At 39.2% G+C, this 18,629-nt stretch overlaps 1 protein-coding gene across 1 annotated transcript in view; it reads left to right on the forward strand.

Annotated features, from left to right (window-relative positions):
- Lpcat2 (lysophosphatidylcholine acyltransferase 2) overlaps window positions 1-18,629 on the forward strand; it is a 59,764-nt gene that overhangs the window by 479 nt on the left and 40,656 nt on the right. Inside the window, exons 2-7 of the mRNA XM_040735279.1 lie at window positions 7,178-7,317; window positions 11,785-12,002; window positions 13,314-13,426; window positions 15,165-15,225; window positions 16,187-16,245; window positions 17,700-17,734. Of these exons, the coding sequence (XP_040591213.1) occupies window positions 7,178-7,317; window positions 11,785-12,002; window positions 13,314-13,426; window positions 15,165-15,225; window positions 16,187-16,245; window positions 17,700-17,734 (626 nt within the window). The remainder of the gene's footprint in view (window positions 1-7,177; window positions 7,318-11,784; window positions 12,003-13,313; window positions 13,427-15,164; window positions 15,226-16,186; window positions 16,246-17,699; window positions 17,735-18,629) is intronic.

Consider the following 18,629-nt stretch of genomic DNA (forward strand, 5'->3'; position numbering starts at 1 on the left):
ATTGTGGGTCCAACGGAGGAGGCGTCTGAGACGATTGTGTGAACTCGAGGCGTCCGAGGAGATCACAGGTCTGCCACTCTTGAGGTGATAGTGAATCTGACCCAGAATTTGTCCGAGGAATTGGAAATCCGACAGGGGAGGCATCTGGGGAGATAGTGCGTCTGAAGGAGGAGGCTGTCTGAGTGTGGTGTGGAGTCTGATAAGAGAGAGAAAGCATCTGAGGAAGGAAATGGTGTGGATGTGACAGGACAGGGTCATGCGGGGCAGACAGGAGGATGTGAGAACTGAGGACACGGGGGGATGGGATGGCCCAGAGACGTGAAAGCGAGAAGAGGACTATTCTTTGCCCGAGAAGGGATGGATGGGGCAGGGACTTTGTCTCCAGTTTGTGGAAGCACAGAGGATTGAGAACTACCACATGAGAGTGCGCTTCGGCGTCCTCTCCTTTGCAAAAAGGGGAGTCCGTCTGGGCTGGGTAGAGTAAGCGAGGAGGCTGAGAGCCCTGCTTGGAACCACAGGTGAAGCTCTAGCGATTTAACTGAGCAGGAACAGCCAGGCTGTAATCGGGAGCAAAGAAAAGCAGTATCTGGGAGACCTGTGAAGGCAGTCGGGAGCTTTTTCTTTGAATCAGCCTTCCCACAGCACCTTTCCTAGATTCAAAGATGACAGGAGTGGTAGCCACTGCTACAAATGGCCGCAAAGGAAGTTGTCTTTATCTTGCAAAGGGCAGCTTTTGTCCCTAGTTCACTTTTCGACTTCCTCTGTGGTGAGGTTAGTGATTGGAGAACAAGATAGAGGATGAAAACTGCATTGGTCTTGTTCGCCCGGGGGTGGGGGGGCTGGTGGGGTGGGGGGGTTGGGGACGACGACCACGCTGATGTTTCCCTGCCCATCTCATAAATTTTGTTGTGTTTGGATCGAAGTGATGGTTATTTTTGTAGTGTTTTTGTATGTATGCAGCTGTAAGACTAGTGGCTTCTCTGGAGGGGGCGTGTCAGCACTGAGCTAAGTGCGGGAGGGGGGGAGATGGGAGTGGTAGAGTAATGACAGGTATCTAGTAGAAGACTGGGCTGGGGGAGGAAGAGAAAGACAGAGGATGTAGAGAAAGTGAAGTTCACAAAGTTCCTCTGTATGACTTGAGGCATCTGCAACACTCGAAAGCACATCAACCATCCTTCAAGATTAACTTCAGACAAATAAGTTATATTTAAATGAAAATGTACCTGTCTGTTTGGGTTCAGAGATTGGAGGGAGGCTCAAAATGGCGTTCTTAAATATTTGTATTGTGCTTTGAGTAGGTTATTAGTTTTAATAGAGAGCTCTTCCTAAGAACGCAAATGGAACCACATATAATGCAAAGAGCACTGGTCATTTATTCTGTAAAGTTGGCCTAGTCACTTAACCTCCCCTATTGCATTTTCTTGTATATTAAATTGAAATAATAATTCCTCAAAGGAAAAAAAATAAATGAGATAATAATGTGGCATAATGTAGTCTGGTTTGCTGATCTTAAAATTATTAATTCTGCTGTGTGTCTATAATTGTATGCTATACTTAAGATTTGCTGCTTGGATTAAACTGTTGGGGCATGATCTCCGTTCTCTCTCTCTCTTTCTTTCTTTCTTTCTTTCTTTCTTTCTTTCTCCCTAATACCTGTTACCATAGATGCTTCAGTGACTTGAATAGCATGACAAAAGGAAAAAATTGAATAGGCATGGATAAAATGTGACATTTATACTATCTAGCTTAAAATACAGATATACTCACACTGATAAAACAATATCTAAATTCAGACTAAGTTTAATATTGAATTATGATGTGTGACTTAAAGATTATTGTTACTTGAACATTTCATCATAGGGTTTATAGTTTAAGTTTATCCTGTCTCCTTTTTTATGCATTTTTAAAAATATTTATTTTTATTTTTATATGCATTGGTATTTTGCCTGCATGTATGTCTGTATGAAGGCATTGAATCTCCTAGAACTGGAGTTTCAGACAGTTATGAGTTGCCATGTGGGTGCTGGGAATTGAACCCTGGTCTTCTAGAAGAGCAGTCAAATGCTTTTAACTGGTGAGCCATCTCCATATCCCCTATTTATGTATTTTTAAAAATTATTTAAGGGTATTTTGCTGCTTTGTGGCATGGAAAAAAGTAGTCTAATTATTATTGCTGTAACAGAACTTAGAATTGAAATGATTAGCTATAATTGTGGGATTATTTGTTCATATCAAAAATACCTATTTGCTCTCTATAATATAGTAAGTACAGATGTCTGGACATATAGAAGTGAGCAAAAAGATCCTGTACACATACTCTGGAAAGATGCTCAGATGCCCTAAGATCTCATCTCTGATTGGCCTTTGGGATCTGTATAAGTAGGAATCTGAGGCTAAGTTTTGAACTGCCACTTTCATTGACGTAGACCTCAGCGTGTAAGACAAAAACCCCTCACACATACTGGGGAACTTGTTAGTTTCTACACTAGAGGAAATGCCTGTACTCATTAACTGCTTTTCAAATTGATCAGAGGCTTCAGTAGCCGCACGTGACAAAGAATGTAATACATAATTAAATCATAAAACTCCCTAGATAAATGGATCAATGAGAGAACACTAGGTTCAGAAACAAACATATGTCTATGGCCATCGATTACTACAAGAGTGTTAGAGCAATTCAATGGAGAAAGGCTTGTCTCTCCAATAAGTGGTCTGGGATAAATGGATTAACATGTGCAAGAGAATTAAATTCACCTAATATCATATAAAACAGCTTGAGCTGACAGACAAAAGAACTAAATATGAGAAATATGAGAGTTAAAATAATAGAAGTCTTAACAGAGAGCATAGGTGTAAATATTATTGACCTCGGATTAGTCATTCATTTCCTAGACAGACAATAAAAGCATAAGCAAACACACACACACACACACACACACACACACACACACACACACAAAGGGAGGGGGTGGACAGGAGAAATAGATAAATGGCATTGTCAAATTAAATGCTATGTGCCTCAAATATACTCACCAGGAAATTGAGGAGGGGTCCAAGGAGATGCCTCAGTGACTTGTCACACAAGCATGAGAACCTGACTTTGGGTCTCTGGAACCCTTACAGTAACAAAGCTGGGCAGGTGTGGTGGCTGCCTGTAATCCCAGCACTAATAAGGCAGAGACAGAATAGAATCCCTGGGGCAAGCTGGCTAGTTAGATGAGTCTAAATTGGTGAGCTATGGCTTCAATAAGGGACCCTACCCCAGTAAATAAAGTGGAGAGTGAGGAAACCATAGCATTAACTTTAGGCTTCCCTATGCACCCTGCCTCCACCCTACGTGTGCTCACAGCAAGATGGAAACAAGCTCAAGCACCACAAACACCATGTATACATGTAAAATGAAAGAAAGAAATTAAACTGACCACCTTAAAAATTTGTGAAAATATTTTTACATAATATATAGTATCCAAAGTGTGCAAATAACTCCTAGGACTCATTAGTAAAAGGCAAGTCAGTCTAGAAATCAGTAACCAATGAGGAGGCTGAGAGATGGCTCTATATAAAGCCATCTTTATTCAAATTATGTAAAGGTGCTTACCATCACACCTGGTGACCCAGGTTCAACCCCATGCCCCACATGACGGAAACAGAGGACCAACTCCCACAAGATGCCCTCTGTCCTCCATAAACCACACATGCTCCCATATACTTACACATAAAAATAGACAAATAGAAAGAAAATATTACTTGGAAATTAAAAGAAAATGAAGAAAGTTTTAGAAGGAAAAGTGGCAGAGAGTTTGCTGTAAGAACTGTGTGTAAGAAATGATAAATGGAGCCATGCATGGTGGTGCACACTATGGAGGCAGTCAGGCAAGATCTCTGTGAGTTCAGGGCCAGCCTGGTCTACATAATGAGTTATAGACAGCCAGGGCTATGGAGAGATACCTTGTCTCAAAAATCAAAACAACAAATATAAACTAAAAATAAATAAGTAAACAGCCAACAACTGCTAAATGGGGATTGGACGTATGTAGCTCACTGGAGCTACAGTGGCATTAAAAAAACAAAAGCTATGTAGATCTGGAGATGGCTCAGTGGAAAAAGAGGCTCTTGCTGCTAAGTCTGACTATGTAAGTTATGTTTCCCAGGAAGAGAACCAAGGGACTGGAGAGATGGCTCAGAGGTTAGCAGCATTGGCTATAATCTTCCTAGAGGATCTGGGTTCAATTCCCAGCATCCACATGGCAGCTCACAACTGTCTATAACTCCAGTAATGGGAGATCTGGACACTCTCATACAAACATACATGTAGGTAAAATGCCAATACACATAAAATAAAAATAAATTTCAGCAGGGCGTTGGTGGCACATGCTCTGGAGGCAGAGGCAGATGGATCTGGGTTCGAGGCCAGCCTGGTCTACAGAGTGAGTTCCAGGACAGCCAGGACTGTTACACAGAGAAACCCTGTCTTGGAAAAAAAAGAATAGAAAAGAAAGAGAACTGACCCTGAATTCCACACATGTGCAGTGGCACACATACACGTGCATATGCATACATGTTTGCCCCACCCCCCACACACATATACCCTCCCCACAAATAAGTATGTGTAATCTTTATAAAAGAAAGATAAAGGATGTTTTTTCAGTTGTAAGAACATGCTAAATCATATTATCAGATCAAAGCATGGATACATAGGAAAGAATGAAGAATATTGGAAATTAGTAAATAAAGCTCATCTTTCTTCATCTTAATTAAAAAGAATCATAAAATATAACTCATGCAAAAATCTGATGGTATTTCTCAAGTTTACATGTATGTATATGTAAAGCATTATGAACATCTCTGAGAAGATAGAATTGCATTTATTTTTCTTACACTGTATGTGAAGTGCTGTAGCTTTAATTCTGAGATGTCATATTATTAAATGTACATGCTATAGTCCTCAGAGCAACTGCTGGCATGAATTGCAAGACAATATAGCTAAGGAGTCATTCCAGCAATTTATGTGGAATGCTGAGCTGGGCAAACAAACAAACAATCTGCTTTGAGGATGCTAACACTCATTTCTTAATAATTCATGGAAAAAAAAAACAGACCGGAGATCATTATTAAAGTATAAGAGTGGAAGAATAATAGTGAAGACCTTTACTAAACTGACATTTGTAGTTAACTGTCTCCTGCAACTGCAGGCTACCAAATACTTTCCAAAATAGACCAATCGTTGGAAGAAAAGAAGTCTTGGAAGTATCAGAGGATTGACATACTGTGGAATATATTTGCTGACTGTAACAAATTATATTAGAGATAAAAAACTGGCTAAGCATGGTGGTTCAACATTTAATTTAATTCCAACATTCAGGAGGCAGACGCAGGACTGTGAGCTCAAGGCTAGCTGGTCTACATAGCAAATTCAAAGGCAGTCAGGCTGCATACTGAGAGTCTGTCTCAATGGATGAATGAATGAATGAATGACCCACCCATACATTTGAAAAAAATTCCACTCATTTAAAGAGTAAATCAGTTTTGTATTCACACCAAACCAATTATAAAATAAAATGAGATAATTGTATATGTAATAACAGTAAGATGTTGAATACTTATAACTATATTTAACTAAGTCTGGTCACAACATTGGAAACAACAAAATTGTGCTTTGAGAAATTGAGATATGTGAATGGATGTAGCATATTTGTGAATTTGGAAAACCTAGTGTTATTAGTAGTATGATAAGTGCTTCCAGATTATCTCTAGATTTATTGCAATCTCAATTAAAAAAAGTGTGTGTTTGTGTGTAGACTGAGGAATTGCTTCTAAATTTATATGGAAATTTGAGGATCTAGAAATATCTTTAAAAAATCAAAGAAGAAAAAAATTAGGGGTCACACATCATCACTTGAAGTTCTACTTGAAAACTACAACAACTAAGATAGATAACTAGAATAGTGTGGGCATTTCTGTAAATCCTTTCCTGGTGTTTAGGTGCCCAGAGAGGACAATGCAGAGAGAAGACAGAAGGCACTGTGGGTCATGTAACTAATTTTCAGAAAAAAGGTTATCATACATAATGACTGTTCACTTACAAGGCAGGGTGGTATAAGGATTAGGAGCAAAGGCTTTATAAATTTGTTTTATAACACTTCTGTTGTTGTTAATATGATTTTTGTTATTGTAATTTTATTTATCCATGGCATTCTTTTCATGTAAAGCAACTTGAGATCACAGTAAACATTTATGTATGATTTATTGTTCTTATTCATGTACTCTTGATTCTTATTCTCTCCTCCAGTTCCTTATTGCTCAGTTACACGTAACTGGCAGGCATGGGAAGCAGTGCAATCCATCATTCACTAATGCTTTTATTCCCACTCTTCTCTCTGTGCAGCTCCTGGGAAGCAGGGTAGCAGTCTTGCCTTGCTGGCATCTGCTTGCTTTGTGTTTAGCTGTGCTGGGACCAAACTGTGGGAACTTATGAATGCTAGGCAAGCCCTTTCTCACCGAGATTCCAAGTTCCAGCTCTTCTCTTCCTAGCTTAGGCAACCTTGAGCTTGCTCCTCCTGCCTCAGCCTCTCAAGGAGCCAAGGCCAAAGGCCCGGCAGCACTTTCTTCTTTTGCAGGAGTCTTCAGGCTACCACTCCCCCAGGAAGCTGTCCTGGCTCCTAAGTCAGACCCCTCTTTTCTTTGCTCTATCAGCATCCTCTATTCCTGTGCATAAATAAAGAGATCAGGTCATCCCCTGGTTCTCCTCACTGCTCCTCTTGCCTTTTGTACTGTTGTTGTTTTGTTTTTTGAGACTAGGTCTTGTAATGTAGCCCTGACTGACCTGGAACTCACTATGTAGACCAGGCTGGGTGGCCTCTGACGCATATAAATGCCATAGAAATCTGCCTGCCTCTGCCTGGAGGAGAATGCTGGGATTAGAATACTACAGTGCCCAGCAAGTAGTAGCCCATTGAAATCAAATGTTCTGTGTGTGTGTGTGTGTGTGTGTGTGTGTGTGTGTGTGTGTGTGTGTGTGTGTGTGTGTTTATATATCCTGGTCTGATACATCCTAGAGCATTTAATTCATCCTAGAGTACATGCATGGAGCCAAACTTTCCTATTATGCTTTTGTGTTTGGTGGTGGTATATTTAAATAGTATCCATTCATCTTCTTTTTGTCAACTTCGATTTGTAGATGATTCTTCTTGGAATTATTCTGCTTCCAGTCCGAGCTTTATTGGTTGCATTAATTTTGTTACTGGCTTGGCCATTTGCTGCAATTTCAACAGCATGCTGCCCTGAAAAGCTGACCCATCCTATAAGTGGTTGGAGGAGGTAAGAGATAATTATATCCATATATTATACAAGTCAAAAATTTTAACGGTTTGGTTATAGTTTCTTGAGTGATCAATAGTTTTAGCTTACTGATAATCAGTTTTTATAGTTTATATTTTTTCTTGCATGGAAATGGCCTTGATTTCTGCAGAAATTATCACACAGGCACATTTTGATAATATTGGGCTCTAGGTATAATTTTTTAATGTTAAAACATTTTGTTTTCTGAGTTATTGTGAAAGATACCCATCCTTGGTTCTGTGTTATATTTTTAAAAGATGTTTATTTATTTTACGTGTATGTGTGACCTGTCTTCATGCATGCCAGAAGAGGGAATCAGATCCCATTACAGATGGCTGTGAGCTACCATGTGGTTGCTGGGAATTGACTCAGGACCTCTGGAAGAAAAGCCAGTGCTCTTATCCACTGAGCCATTGCTCCAGTGCCCCCCATTTTTTTTTTGCATGGCATGTCTCCAATTTCCTCACGTGTTCAGTGCTTTGTTGACAGCCAATGGACTTTTGAGAAGGGATTGTGTCCTGAGGGCTGTGCCCTTGATCAAGGGACTAGTCTCTTGATGGATCGTAATATGATGGCATTATTTGGAGGTGGTGAAAATCTGGAAGGGCCTTGCCTAGTTGGAGTAATTAGGACACTAGGAATGTGTCCTGGGGAAGGAGTGGGGCTAGCCCCTTCCCATACTCCCTTTCTGTGTTTCCTGTCCACTGTGAGGCGAGTGGCATCTGTCATATTCTCTCACTGGGAAGCCATGAGCTAAAAAACAAGCCTTCCTTCCTTCCTAGCTTCTTGAATTAGGCCTCGTGACACAGTGATGCAGTCTGACTAATATATTTTCTTATTATTTCTGCAACATTATAGCTATGAAATGCTTGACTTTGTTTTGTCTTTCCAAATTTTTACGTTTTCTTTTGTTCCTTTGAGGTAACTGCTTTCTGCAGTAATACAGTTAAGTGGATAAATTGTATTATTTTTTAATAACTATGTCAGTGGTTAATATTAACTTTAGTTATCACTCAGCATAGCATTTTTCAAATGTTAGTACTAAGGCAAATGGAACTGCTTTTCTAGCATTTCTAGAATTATCTAATTAGGATGGTTCTAGAGAACAGATTTGGCAAGAATAAGTAAAGTCATTACTGTTTGGCAGGATCAAATTATCACCATCTGTACATATTGCACATGGACTTTCTTAATGGGTACTCCATGGGTTCCAATAGGTTGCAAATCCATACATTTACTTTAGGACTCTGATGAGCTCCCTGAAATTGTGTATGGTGTTTGTTTGCTTGCTTTTTTCCACACGTAAGTTTGTGTTCTTTTTATGCAGATCTCAAATGTGGTTATGTCCTCCAAAATTATTGTGAACCACTGCTCTACAACTCTTGTAGAAGTGTGCAGTTTGCTATTCGGTTCTTGTCCCAGTGAACCAATGTGAATATCCAAAACAAGGCTGGTTTGAAGTGGAAATAAATTCAGTGCTGGCAATGCCCCAGAGAAAACTCAGGCCTTGCAAATGATACTTCTTTGTTTTATAACTCAAGGATGCACAGAATAAAATAACACTTCATGGGCAGCTTTTCATGATTTATACTTCTTTCAGATTCTTTGGTTTTATAGTTGTTGTCCTACAAAAATCTAGGACGAGAGAAGGGATAGTTTAGGAATCTAGGGAAAAAAAACTAGAAAAGTGTTCTTTTTAATATTTTATGGTTTTTGCTTTGGAAAACTTTTACTTTTGCCAGTTAAGTCAGTATCTCTGTTTCCTCCCTTACAAGTAATTTTGAAGTTAGTTATGTGGCACAAGACTTTTAGCTATTAAAAACTTTTTAAAAGAGTGTGTGTGTGTGTGTGTGTGTGTGCATTTGTGTGTGTTTTTGTGCCACAGCACATATGTGGGGGGTCAGAGGACACTGGGGAGTTGATTCTCATCTTTCCCCTTGTTTGAAGCATACTATGTCATGTTATGCTATGAGGCAGCATGGTCCATGCTAACTAGTTCACTGTCTCCGCCTCCCGTTCCCCCATACACAGCTGACATGACTGATACACCCCTCTGCATCTGCCTTTTAAGAGGGTTCTTTCTGGTGCTCAAACTCTGGTCATCAGGTTTACACAGCTCTTTTCACGTAGGCATTTTTAAAAACATTTAAACAGAAGCCATTAAGGGGTCTGAATTTCTTGAAATATGCTTATACGAAGTCGCACCGCTCTAGTTAAACAAAATATGGAAACACAGAACTATATATACTTCTTGTTCCTGTGAGTGTAGAGCTCACCTCTAGGCTAACGGTGGAGGTTGGCACTTATTGTGACCTCTGGAAAATACCCTGCTTTATCGGGTCTTGCTTCTTTAAGGTCATCATCACAGAGGCTTCCTCATTGGCTAGTTACTAGAAGCCATTCACTGGCTCAGACAATCAGAGGTTCAGTTTTGTAAAGTTCTTTCCAATACCCCATAGGTATTATATAGTCAGCAGTGTGTTCTGCATCTGCAGTTCAACCAAGTGTGGGTCCAAAATGCTCAGAAAAAAGATTACATCTTTACTGAACATGTATACACTGTTGCCTATTAATAGTTCCTAGACAGTATACTATCAGACCTATTTACATAGCATTCATATTATATTAGGTAATATAAACACTCTAGAGGCGTTTGAAAGTCTACAGGACAGTGTGTTTAGCTTATGAGCAATGGTCACATGGCATTATATGAAAGACTTGAGCATTTAAGAATGTTACTATTTTCCAGGCTGTGGTGTCTGCCCTCAACAATTACTGAAGGATGACTGTATTTATTTTATTTTACATTCCATGAAAAGCTGTATTGTTTTGTTAAGTAGAGATGTGAACAAATGTCTATTTATTCAGATAGGACACTGTGGACAGGCCAAAGAAGTGGTTCCAGCCAAGTCTAGCATAGTGAACCACTGAGTTTAACTGGGGATCTTACAGAAGGATGGAGGACGGGTTACCTGCAGAAGGTACAGCTACCTACTGACCACGGGCTTAAGGGAGGCTAGGGCACCACAGAAAAGGTGCAACCTCCACTTCTACCCCAGTGATTGCTTTCTGCTCCTCTGTCTGCAGGGAAGGGCAAATCAGTGAGCCGTTAGTGAGCGCGAAGCTTTCAGGCACTGATTTCTTCTGGTGTCTTGTGAACACTCTTACTTATCCACAGGGAGAACAGTGGGTCCAGTCTTATGAGGGTCTTTTTGGGATAATTACAACTGTTATCCCTCTCTCTCTCTCTCTCTCTCTCTCTCTCTCTCTCTCTCTCTCTCTCTCTCTCTCTCTTTCTTTTTTGAGACAGGGATTCTCTGTGTAGCCCTGGCTGTCCTTGATCTCAGTTTGTAGACCTGGCTGGCCTCGAACTCACAAAGATCTGCCTGACTCTGCCTCCCAAGTGCTGGGATTAAGGGTGTGTGCTACCACAACTGTTCTTATTTCAAGACAGTAAGAGCCATGCCATGTCTGGGTGCTCTATATATTTGTTCATATCTGAGGTATCCATTCTGTGCTTAAGAATCTGTAGACTGTAGACTGTCCTTGCCCAGTCTCCCAGCCATTTAGTTCCAAATAATATTTACACACAGAAGCTTATGTTGATTATAAACTGTCTGGCTGATTACTCAGGATTCTCACTGGCTAGCTCTCTCTTAATTATTAGCCCATATCTATTAATCTGTGTATCTCTATGTGATCTTGGCTTACAAGTGATGCTCTGGCTTTTTGCTTCCTCGGCAGCTACATGGTGTATTGTTCTCTGTCTTCCTCTTCCCTGAATTCTCTTAGTCTGGTAGCGCCACCTCTACTGCCTGCCTGGCTACTGGCCAATCAGCATTTTATTAAACTAATACAAATGACAAATCTTTACAGTGTACAAGAGCACTATCCCACATTAGGAATCTAAATATATATGGGAATATTTTTTATTCCTGATTTATTTGTTTATTTATTTACATTTATTTATTTTTAGATAGGGTTTATGTAGCTTTGGAGCCTATCCTGGAATTCAGATTCTCTATTTATTTAAGCTTATTACTCAAGAGACTGGACCTTACTTATCTTAAATGTTCAACACAGTTCTTTACACAGTGTGATAAAAATCTTTTTTTTGCATTGTGTGTATATATGTATATGCATGTGGATATATGCCACTACACACATGTACAGGTTCATAGTTGGTTCTTTTCTGCTTTGTGGGTCCGGTACATCGAACCTGGGTCGTCATACTTGGTGGCAAATGCATTTACCTGGTAAACCATCTAGGAGGCAGTTCCTCAGGTGAGGCGGTCTCTTCCAAAGTGTGTTAAGTTGTCAACAGAAGATAATTCTGACAGCTGTTACTCCCCAGAGCTCATGTGTGAAGATGGGGTTCTTGGATTTGTTTTGGTTAGCTGACTGTATTTTAGACAAATAATGTGTTCTCTATCATTGTTTTCAAAGGAAGATTACTCAGCCGGCTTTGAAGTTTCTGGGTCATGCCATGTTCTTCTCCATGGGCTTTATGGTGACAGTGAAAGGGAAGATTGCCAGCCCTTCGGAAGCACCCATTTTTGTTGTTGCCCCCCATTCGACATTCTTCGATGGAATTGCCTGCGTTGTAGCTGGGTTGCCTTCGCTGGTGTCACGGAATGAGAATGCACAGACCCCCCTGGTTGGCAGTAAGTACTTGTAGGGGAATAGCTAAAATACTATCATGTGTATACTCTATGCATGTGTATACTCTACGCATGAAAGAAGCATGCGTAGTCATTTTCTATATACGTACTCACTTTCATTCCTGGGGATTAAACCCATGGTCTTGTACATGCAAGGCAAGTGGTCTAATACTAAGAAAAATACCCATCCAGTTAAAAACAAAACTTTAAAATATTTTAAATATATTTCCTTTTACTTAAATGAGCTAGTCTATGTAAAGAGTGAGTTTGTAAAAAAAAAAAAAGTAGACATTTCCTCTTTAGTTTTTTTTTTTTAGACTTTCAGGAAACTTGTCCTTATCACTAAGCCAACATATCTTTGTGTCCCTATGTGTCATAAAGAAAATCAGATTTCAGACACTAAACATGCTTTTTTTTTTAAAGAATCTGAAATACACAGATCATATGTTATTTCACGAACTTCTCTTCATGGTATTAGGCTGATAAATGTGCCGAGTCTTTCCCCCAGCTCTGTTTTCTAAATTATTGTGCCCCTATAGCTCCCTGAGGGATATTTGTATAACTCTTTGAAAATTATGATGTGGAACAATAAATGCTTCCTGCCATAAAAAATAATGAAGCCAGTGAAATGCTTTCCCTGCCAGACGCTGCTATCTCTCCCTGAGGAATCAGTCTCCAAGTAACTGCTCCCGGTTGTCCCAAGGTTACCACAAACACCGAGCATGAGAGAGTGGCTGTCAGTGTTGCCTCGGCGTTCCTTGGGAAGAATAGTCGCCCTTGTAGCTGTGTCATTGAGTAGAGACACTTCTTTTTCTTCAGTGTACAGCTACTGTGCGTTAGGCAATGCGGCTTTTTCCTAAACATTTCTGTGGCAAAGCACTTGAAGTTTATTTTGCATAGATAGGAGGTGACTTCTCTAGAAGGATTTTAGTAAAACCAGTCATCATCGCCAGCTGCTCATGTATGCCATCAGTCCTCACTGTGAGTGTTTAAGGTCTTCCTAAAACCAAACGTGACCGTTTGAAGTTTGGTCCCACAGTTTAACATCCACTAAGAAAACTGTTAAGAAAAAAATTTGCTTTACCTCCCTCTCCTATGCCCCCCCCCGTTCTTCCCACTAACTTCTGTAAAGTCAATGAAATAATTCCCATCTCTGCATTTAATATTAGAATCTAACCAGTCGACTTTGAATTTGAGTTTAGAAGGATTATTCCTTTAGATTTGCTAGCATTTTCATTTTCTGTTTCAGTTCATCCAATGTTAATGCCATGGCGGCTTTAAAAAATGACTAGGTTATGACTGTTTGTTTTCAAGGACTGTTACGGGCTGTGCAGCCAGTTTTGGTGTCCCGGGTTGACCCAGATTCCCGAAAAAACACAATAAATGAAATAAGAAGGCGAGCAACATCAGGAGGGGAATGGCCCCAGGTAAGATGCAGTAACTTTTGTATGTCTGTACACTTCTTCATTTGGGTGCACAGAGAGTGCGATATCGTGCCATGTGTCCGCAGCGTAGTTGATGCAGAATAAACAGATCAGCTAGCATGATGTCATGTCCCCGGCACATACCATAGGTATCCTCTTTGTGTTATAACAAATGATTCTCTGACTTTAATTCCTACTAAGTAAAATGAATATTTTATGTAATTTAACTCACTTGACTAAAAATATTCTGAGCGTGCCAAGTTGTTTCTGAATTATATTTAAATGGATTTTTCCATTCAAGGGCATATCAAAATAGCCTGTAAACCTGTCAGACCCCACCAACTCCCCACTGCTTCCCTGGGATGCCCATGTAAGGCAGTATGTATTGCATTAAGCAGGGATGACTCCAACAAACACCCCTGTGTCTTTGCCCAGATGAAAGCATGTGATCTCTAGTGGGCAATACTACAATGGCTGGCCCACCCATGGTCACACACCTGTTCAAGCACACCCACCCCGGAGGCTTTAGAAACCAAGGCAAATGATGAATGGCTTATAAACAACTGAGGTGGCATTTGGAAAAGTTAGACTTTCTTTTTGGATCCAAGAAATAGTTCTAAGATTAGAAGGCAAACAATAACAAGTAGATAGAATTCAGCTCATTTTTTTTCTCATTTTGCAGAACTTTTTCTCTGTCCAGGGGGGAAATGGCCTCATTTGGAATCCTTCTCAGGCCTTGACTCACAGCCACTTGGTGAGGGGAGGAGACTGTAGAAATCATTTAAACATTGGAGCCACTAGGCTATTTTGGATGTTCCTTCCTCCCTGAGATTTCTGACTCATTTTGTTAGCATTCCTTGTTAGTAAGCTATTTGTGGATTTATGCCAAGTAAAACTGTTGGCCATTGTGTCTGCTTGTCAGAGGAAACCCATTTGATAAATTAGGGGATGGAATTATGCCCACTCATTAATTTTTAGTTTGTAGTTTGAGCCAGTGTTTTCCCTCTCTAATTACTGTAGATCATATATTACTAACGGCTTTGAGCACAGGGATTTCATTTGGTTTTATGTACTTAGCAGTTAACTCATGACTAAATTTTAAAAGCTTCAGAAAACCAATCTGTGTCTTAATTAATGGAGAAGCTTGGCAATGCTTGTATACGTCTTTCACAGAGAAAACATCAAGTAGCACATTAACCGCTAAAATACTTCCTGAGGATAAACAAAGCAAGCTGCTGAGTCTATGCCACATGATAACCAAGGCCACTGAGCAGAAGGCATGTCGCAGGCATTTCCTCCTTTGTTCTCAAGGCATCTCTGAAATATGGATTGGGAGTAAATATCAGTTAGTGAGAAAACTATAACAAAAAGATTTCTCCTGGTTAAGGGTATAACCTTGCTTTATGTCTTTTTTTAAATTTATTCAGATCATTAATAAAAGCTTTGAGAAACAAATGTAAAAGAAGCAGAAGTAAACAACATATTCTATATATTAAGAATACTATTTATTTAAATCTTTGATCTTTTTCTAATTATTAGACTAGTCACACTTTTTTTAACTACACTGTTTTAAGAGGAGGATGGAATGATCTGGTTCCTTTTTTTTCCATTAGAACCAAGAGTTAGCCTTTTATTTAATTTTTATTTTTGAAGCATTAACAGTGTTGGTGAAGTCATAGGAAAATGAAGAGGTAATCTATCAATTAGACTGAAATATTAAATTTATTCCTTTTCTCCCAAGATACTAGTTTTCCCAGAAGGTACTTGTACTAATCGCTCCTGTTTGATTACTTTTAAACCAGGTGAGATAACTTAAATTATGTATTGTAACAATATAGTAATGGAGATTTCTCAAATAATTCGATTGTGATGCACAATATAACTCATTCGCTCCTGGCATTTCTTTTCTGATAAAACCTTCCTGATGCTTATAAATTCCACAGAACTTATTTCTATTTACTCCTTTGCTCTCTTTTTTTAACATAGCCTTTTCCTTTCAGTGGTGTGTGTGTGTGTGTGTGTGTGTGTGTGTGTATGTGTGTCTGTCTGTCTGTTATTTTTGTCTATGTGTGTCTCTCTATGTATGTGTCTGTATGTATGTCTATGTCTTTCTGTGTATATGTGTATCTATGTGCGGGCATGCTCAAAAGTCACTGACATTTTTCTTTTTCCTCCAAGGGACCTCATAGATGTCTGTGGTCTTCTGTCACGCAGTGGGCAGCCTTATTATCATTCATGTTTTTACATGCCTTCCAAAGTTCACTCTTGTTTTTAGCTATGAATGTGACTTTTATTTTAACTTGTAACACTTTAGGCTGCTAGTGTGCTTTGCACCAAAGGTGTGACTCACTTCAAGCCAGTATAATGACTTTGCTTCCAGCATTTTAGTTCTTATTGTCTCTTTGATTTTATTCTCACCTTGATTTTGTCATTGCTTTTTTATGTTGTTGGATAGTATGTATTTAGGAAATGAAAACAATCCCCAAAATAAAAGTAAATGGTAAAATTATATGTATGCTAAAGAGTTGTTTTGAGATAAATATCTTTAATTTTCTTTATCAAAGAAAACAGTAAATAAATGTATGCTTAAGTTATATAGGCACACATTTAATGTTTTACTTGTAGTAACTCATTTTGGTAAATATTTCAGAATGGTTCATGTTTTGTCTACTCATAAACCATCAATGTATTTGTACTCTTTTTACTATTAAATACTTCTTGTTCATATACAAATCACTTTATACAATTTCAATGTGGTTCTAGGAGCCTTCATCCCAGGAGTTCCAGTGCAACCCATCCTCCTCCGATACCCAAACAACCTGGTAAGGAAAGGAATTCAGCATTCCAAATAGCCTATTCTATAGAACTTTTTAAATATTGATAAATGGCTAAATGAAGGAGCAATTGGGCAGATTGGTGCCACCTGCCACTGTTTGGTGTTTTTTCTTTTTGTTTTGTTTATTTTGCAAGCTAAACACTCATCTCTGATAGCAGTCCTAAATGTTGTTGTGTATAACTTAGTTCCAGGAGGGCATTGCTTGGTCTCTACTCCGCCATCTCTGTGATGGACAGGTTAAGTCTCAGACTTAGGCTCTGATTATACTAGACAGCAGAAAGTTATGATTTCCAGGGAGATGACAAGGCAGCTTTTTCAGATCCAGAGGTGAGTAGTGGGAGGAAGGCCAGAAGTAGAGGATACACCTGGGGGAGGAATCGAGTACAGGCTCAGTACATACTGGCTGTGTGAGCCTTGGGGAATAGCGTGATTAATTAAGAAATGGTCACAAACAACTTCACCCCTTCTCTAAAGTTCAAGGCTGCTCCAGGAAGCCGTGTCTTCTACATCAGCTGCTCACACTGTTATTCTCTGGACATCAGTTGCACTGTCTGTCCTTCCCCATACCCCGGGGCCACACTGTTATCCTCTGGACATCAGTTGCACTGTCTGCCCTTCCCCAGACCCCCAGGCCACACTGTTATTCTCTGGACATCAGTCGCACTGTCTGCCCTTCCCCAGACCCTGGGTTCATCCTTGAAGGGACCTTACCAGAGGGTTATAAAAAAGCAGAAGTAACTGCTACTCATACTATTTAAGATGACAAGCTCTTGACCAGTTCAGCTTTCTGTTCAATGGCTGGCTTCACAACTTGAACATCTCCATTAAAAAAGGAATTAGAATCTATCAAACTTCTAATCTGGCCTCTGTCTATATATGTGAATTTTCATATATTAAAATTCCCTGTTTTTTTGTTTTTTTTCTTCCAAATAATCATTTTTTGATAACTGATAAATTATATATATTGCATGCACATGCACACAAATTAGTTTTTCAGATATGCTTCTTTGGGGAGGAAGATAAGTGAACATGTACAGTAATTATTTTTATTTCAGAAGAAATGCCATGAAAGTACATAGAGGTAGGAAATATTTCCTGTGTAGTTATAGTTTCTATGTAATTCAGGAATCTGTGCATTGCTTCATGACCTTAAATTATTACGATTTTATTTGTTTTTAATATGTTGCTTTTTGTTCCAGAAAAACTGTATATGAATTCTAATATTAAAAAGCCTGATTTTATTTTGTTGTTTAAGTTTTGTTTGCCTTGTGTTATTTATTTTTGAGACAGGGTCTCATTTAGCCCCTGTTGGCCTTGAACTCATGATATAGCTAAAAAATGACCTTGAACTCATGGTTTCTTGTCTATATCTCTCATCTGCTAAGACTGCAGGTATCTATACCCGTCTAGACTAATAGTTTACTGCTTCTGTTGTTTTAGGATACGGTGACCTGGACATGGCAAGGATATACATTGTAAGTCACTTACATGGTTTAATAGTTTATACAAACTCTCTTAATGAAGAAAAAAGTATAATTTATTCCTTCTTTAAAAAAATCTTATTTTTTAAAAGTAAACATTTCTAATCAGTCTTAAGTCTTTCAGCCGTATCTCTAGGAGCAGTATCACTTTCTTGCCCCCTAAGTGCCCAGGGAGGTTGATGTCCATTGATGCCATTTGAGGACTACTAGTCATCTGTCAGCTTCACGATTTCGTTGACCAGTTTATAAGGAACATTCCAGGGCCCTGGCTTGCATCATACCTAGCTTTCATTCCCACTATAGATTTAGAATCCCATAGTATCTGTTTAAATTTTATGAGGTTGATTTGAGCAGTTTAGATTACATCAATTTGGGACCTGAAACTATTGTGGCATGTCTGTGTTGAGGACATGGCTACTCAGGGCTTCTCTTCCATTCCCAGGTCCTGAAAGCACAGAGCTCAGTAATTTCTAGAGCTCTTAGAGAGGTGAGGCATATTTTCACCATTGAGCAAGCTGAAGTGAATGAAACAGGCCTTTTTTCTTCTTCTTCTTCTTCTTCTTCTTCTTCTTCTTCTTCTTCTTCTTCTTCTTCTTCTTCTTCTTCTTCTTCTCTCTCAAAGACTTAGAATCCAGCTTTCTTGGAAGACCTTTTGTTTAGCTCCCACTAGAAAATTTGAGCCTACTTAAATTTCAGTGAGAACCATATGCAAATCTGGATTTGAAAGTTTTCCCCAGGGCCTTACCCACTTTTGACAATGATAACAACAGAGCTCAAATAACATTGCCAATGGAAGTATTTTGGAAGAAATCGTCATTGCTTTCTAGCACATTCCGCCTTCTTTACACATTTGTATGCTCTCTTGAATTTTGGAAAGTGTATGTGTGTG

This window comes from Mesocricetus auratus, unplaced genomic scaffold (assembly GCF_017639785.1).
Source record: "Mesocricetus auratus isolate SY011 unplaced genomic scaffold, BCM_Maur_2.0 Super-Scaffold_100045, whole genome shotgun sequence".
Taxonomy (NCBI): domain Eukaryota; kingdom Metazoa; phylum Chordata; class Mammalia; order Rodentia; family Cricetidae; genus Mesocricetus; species Mesocricetus auratus.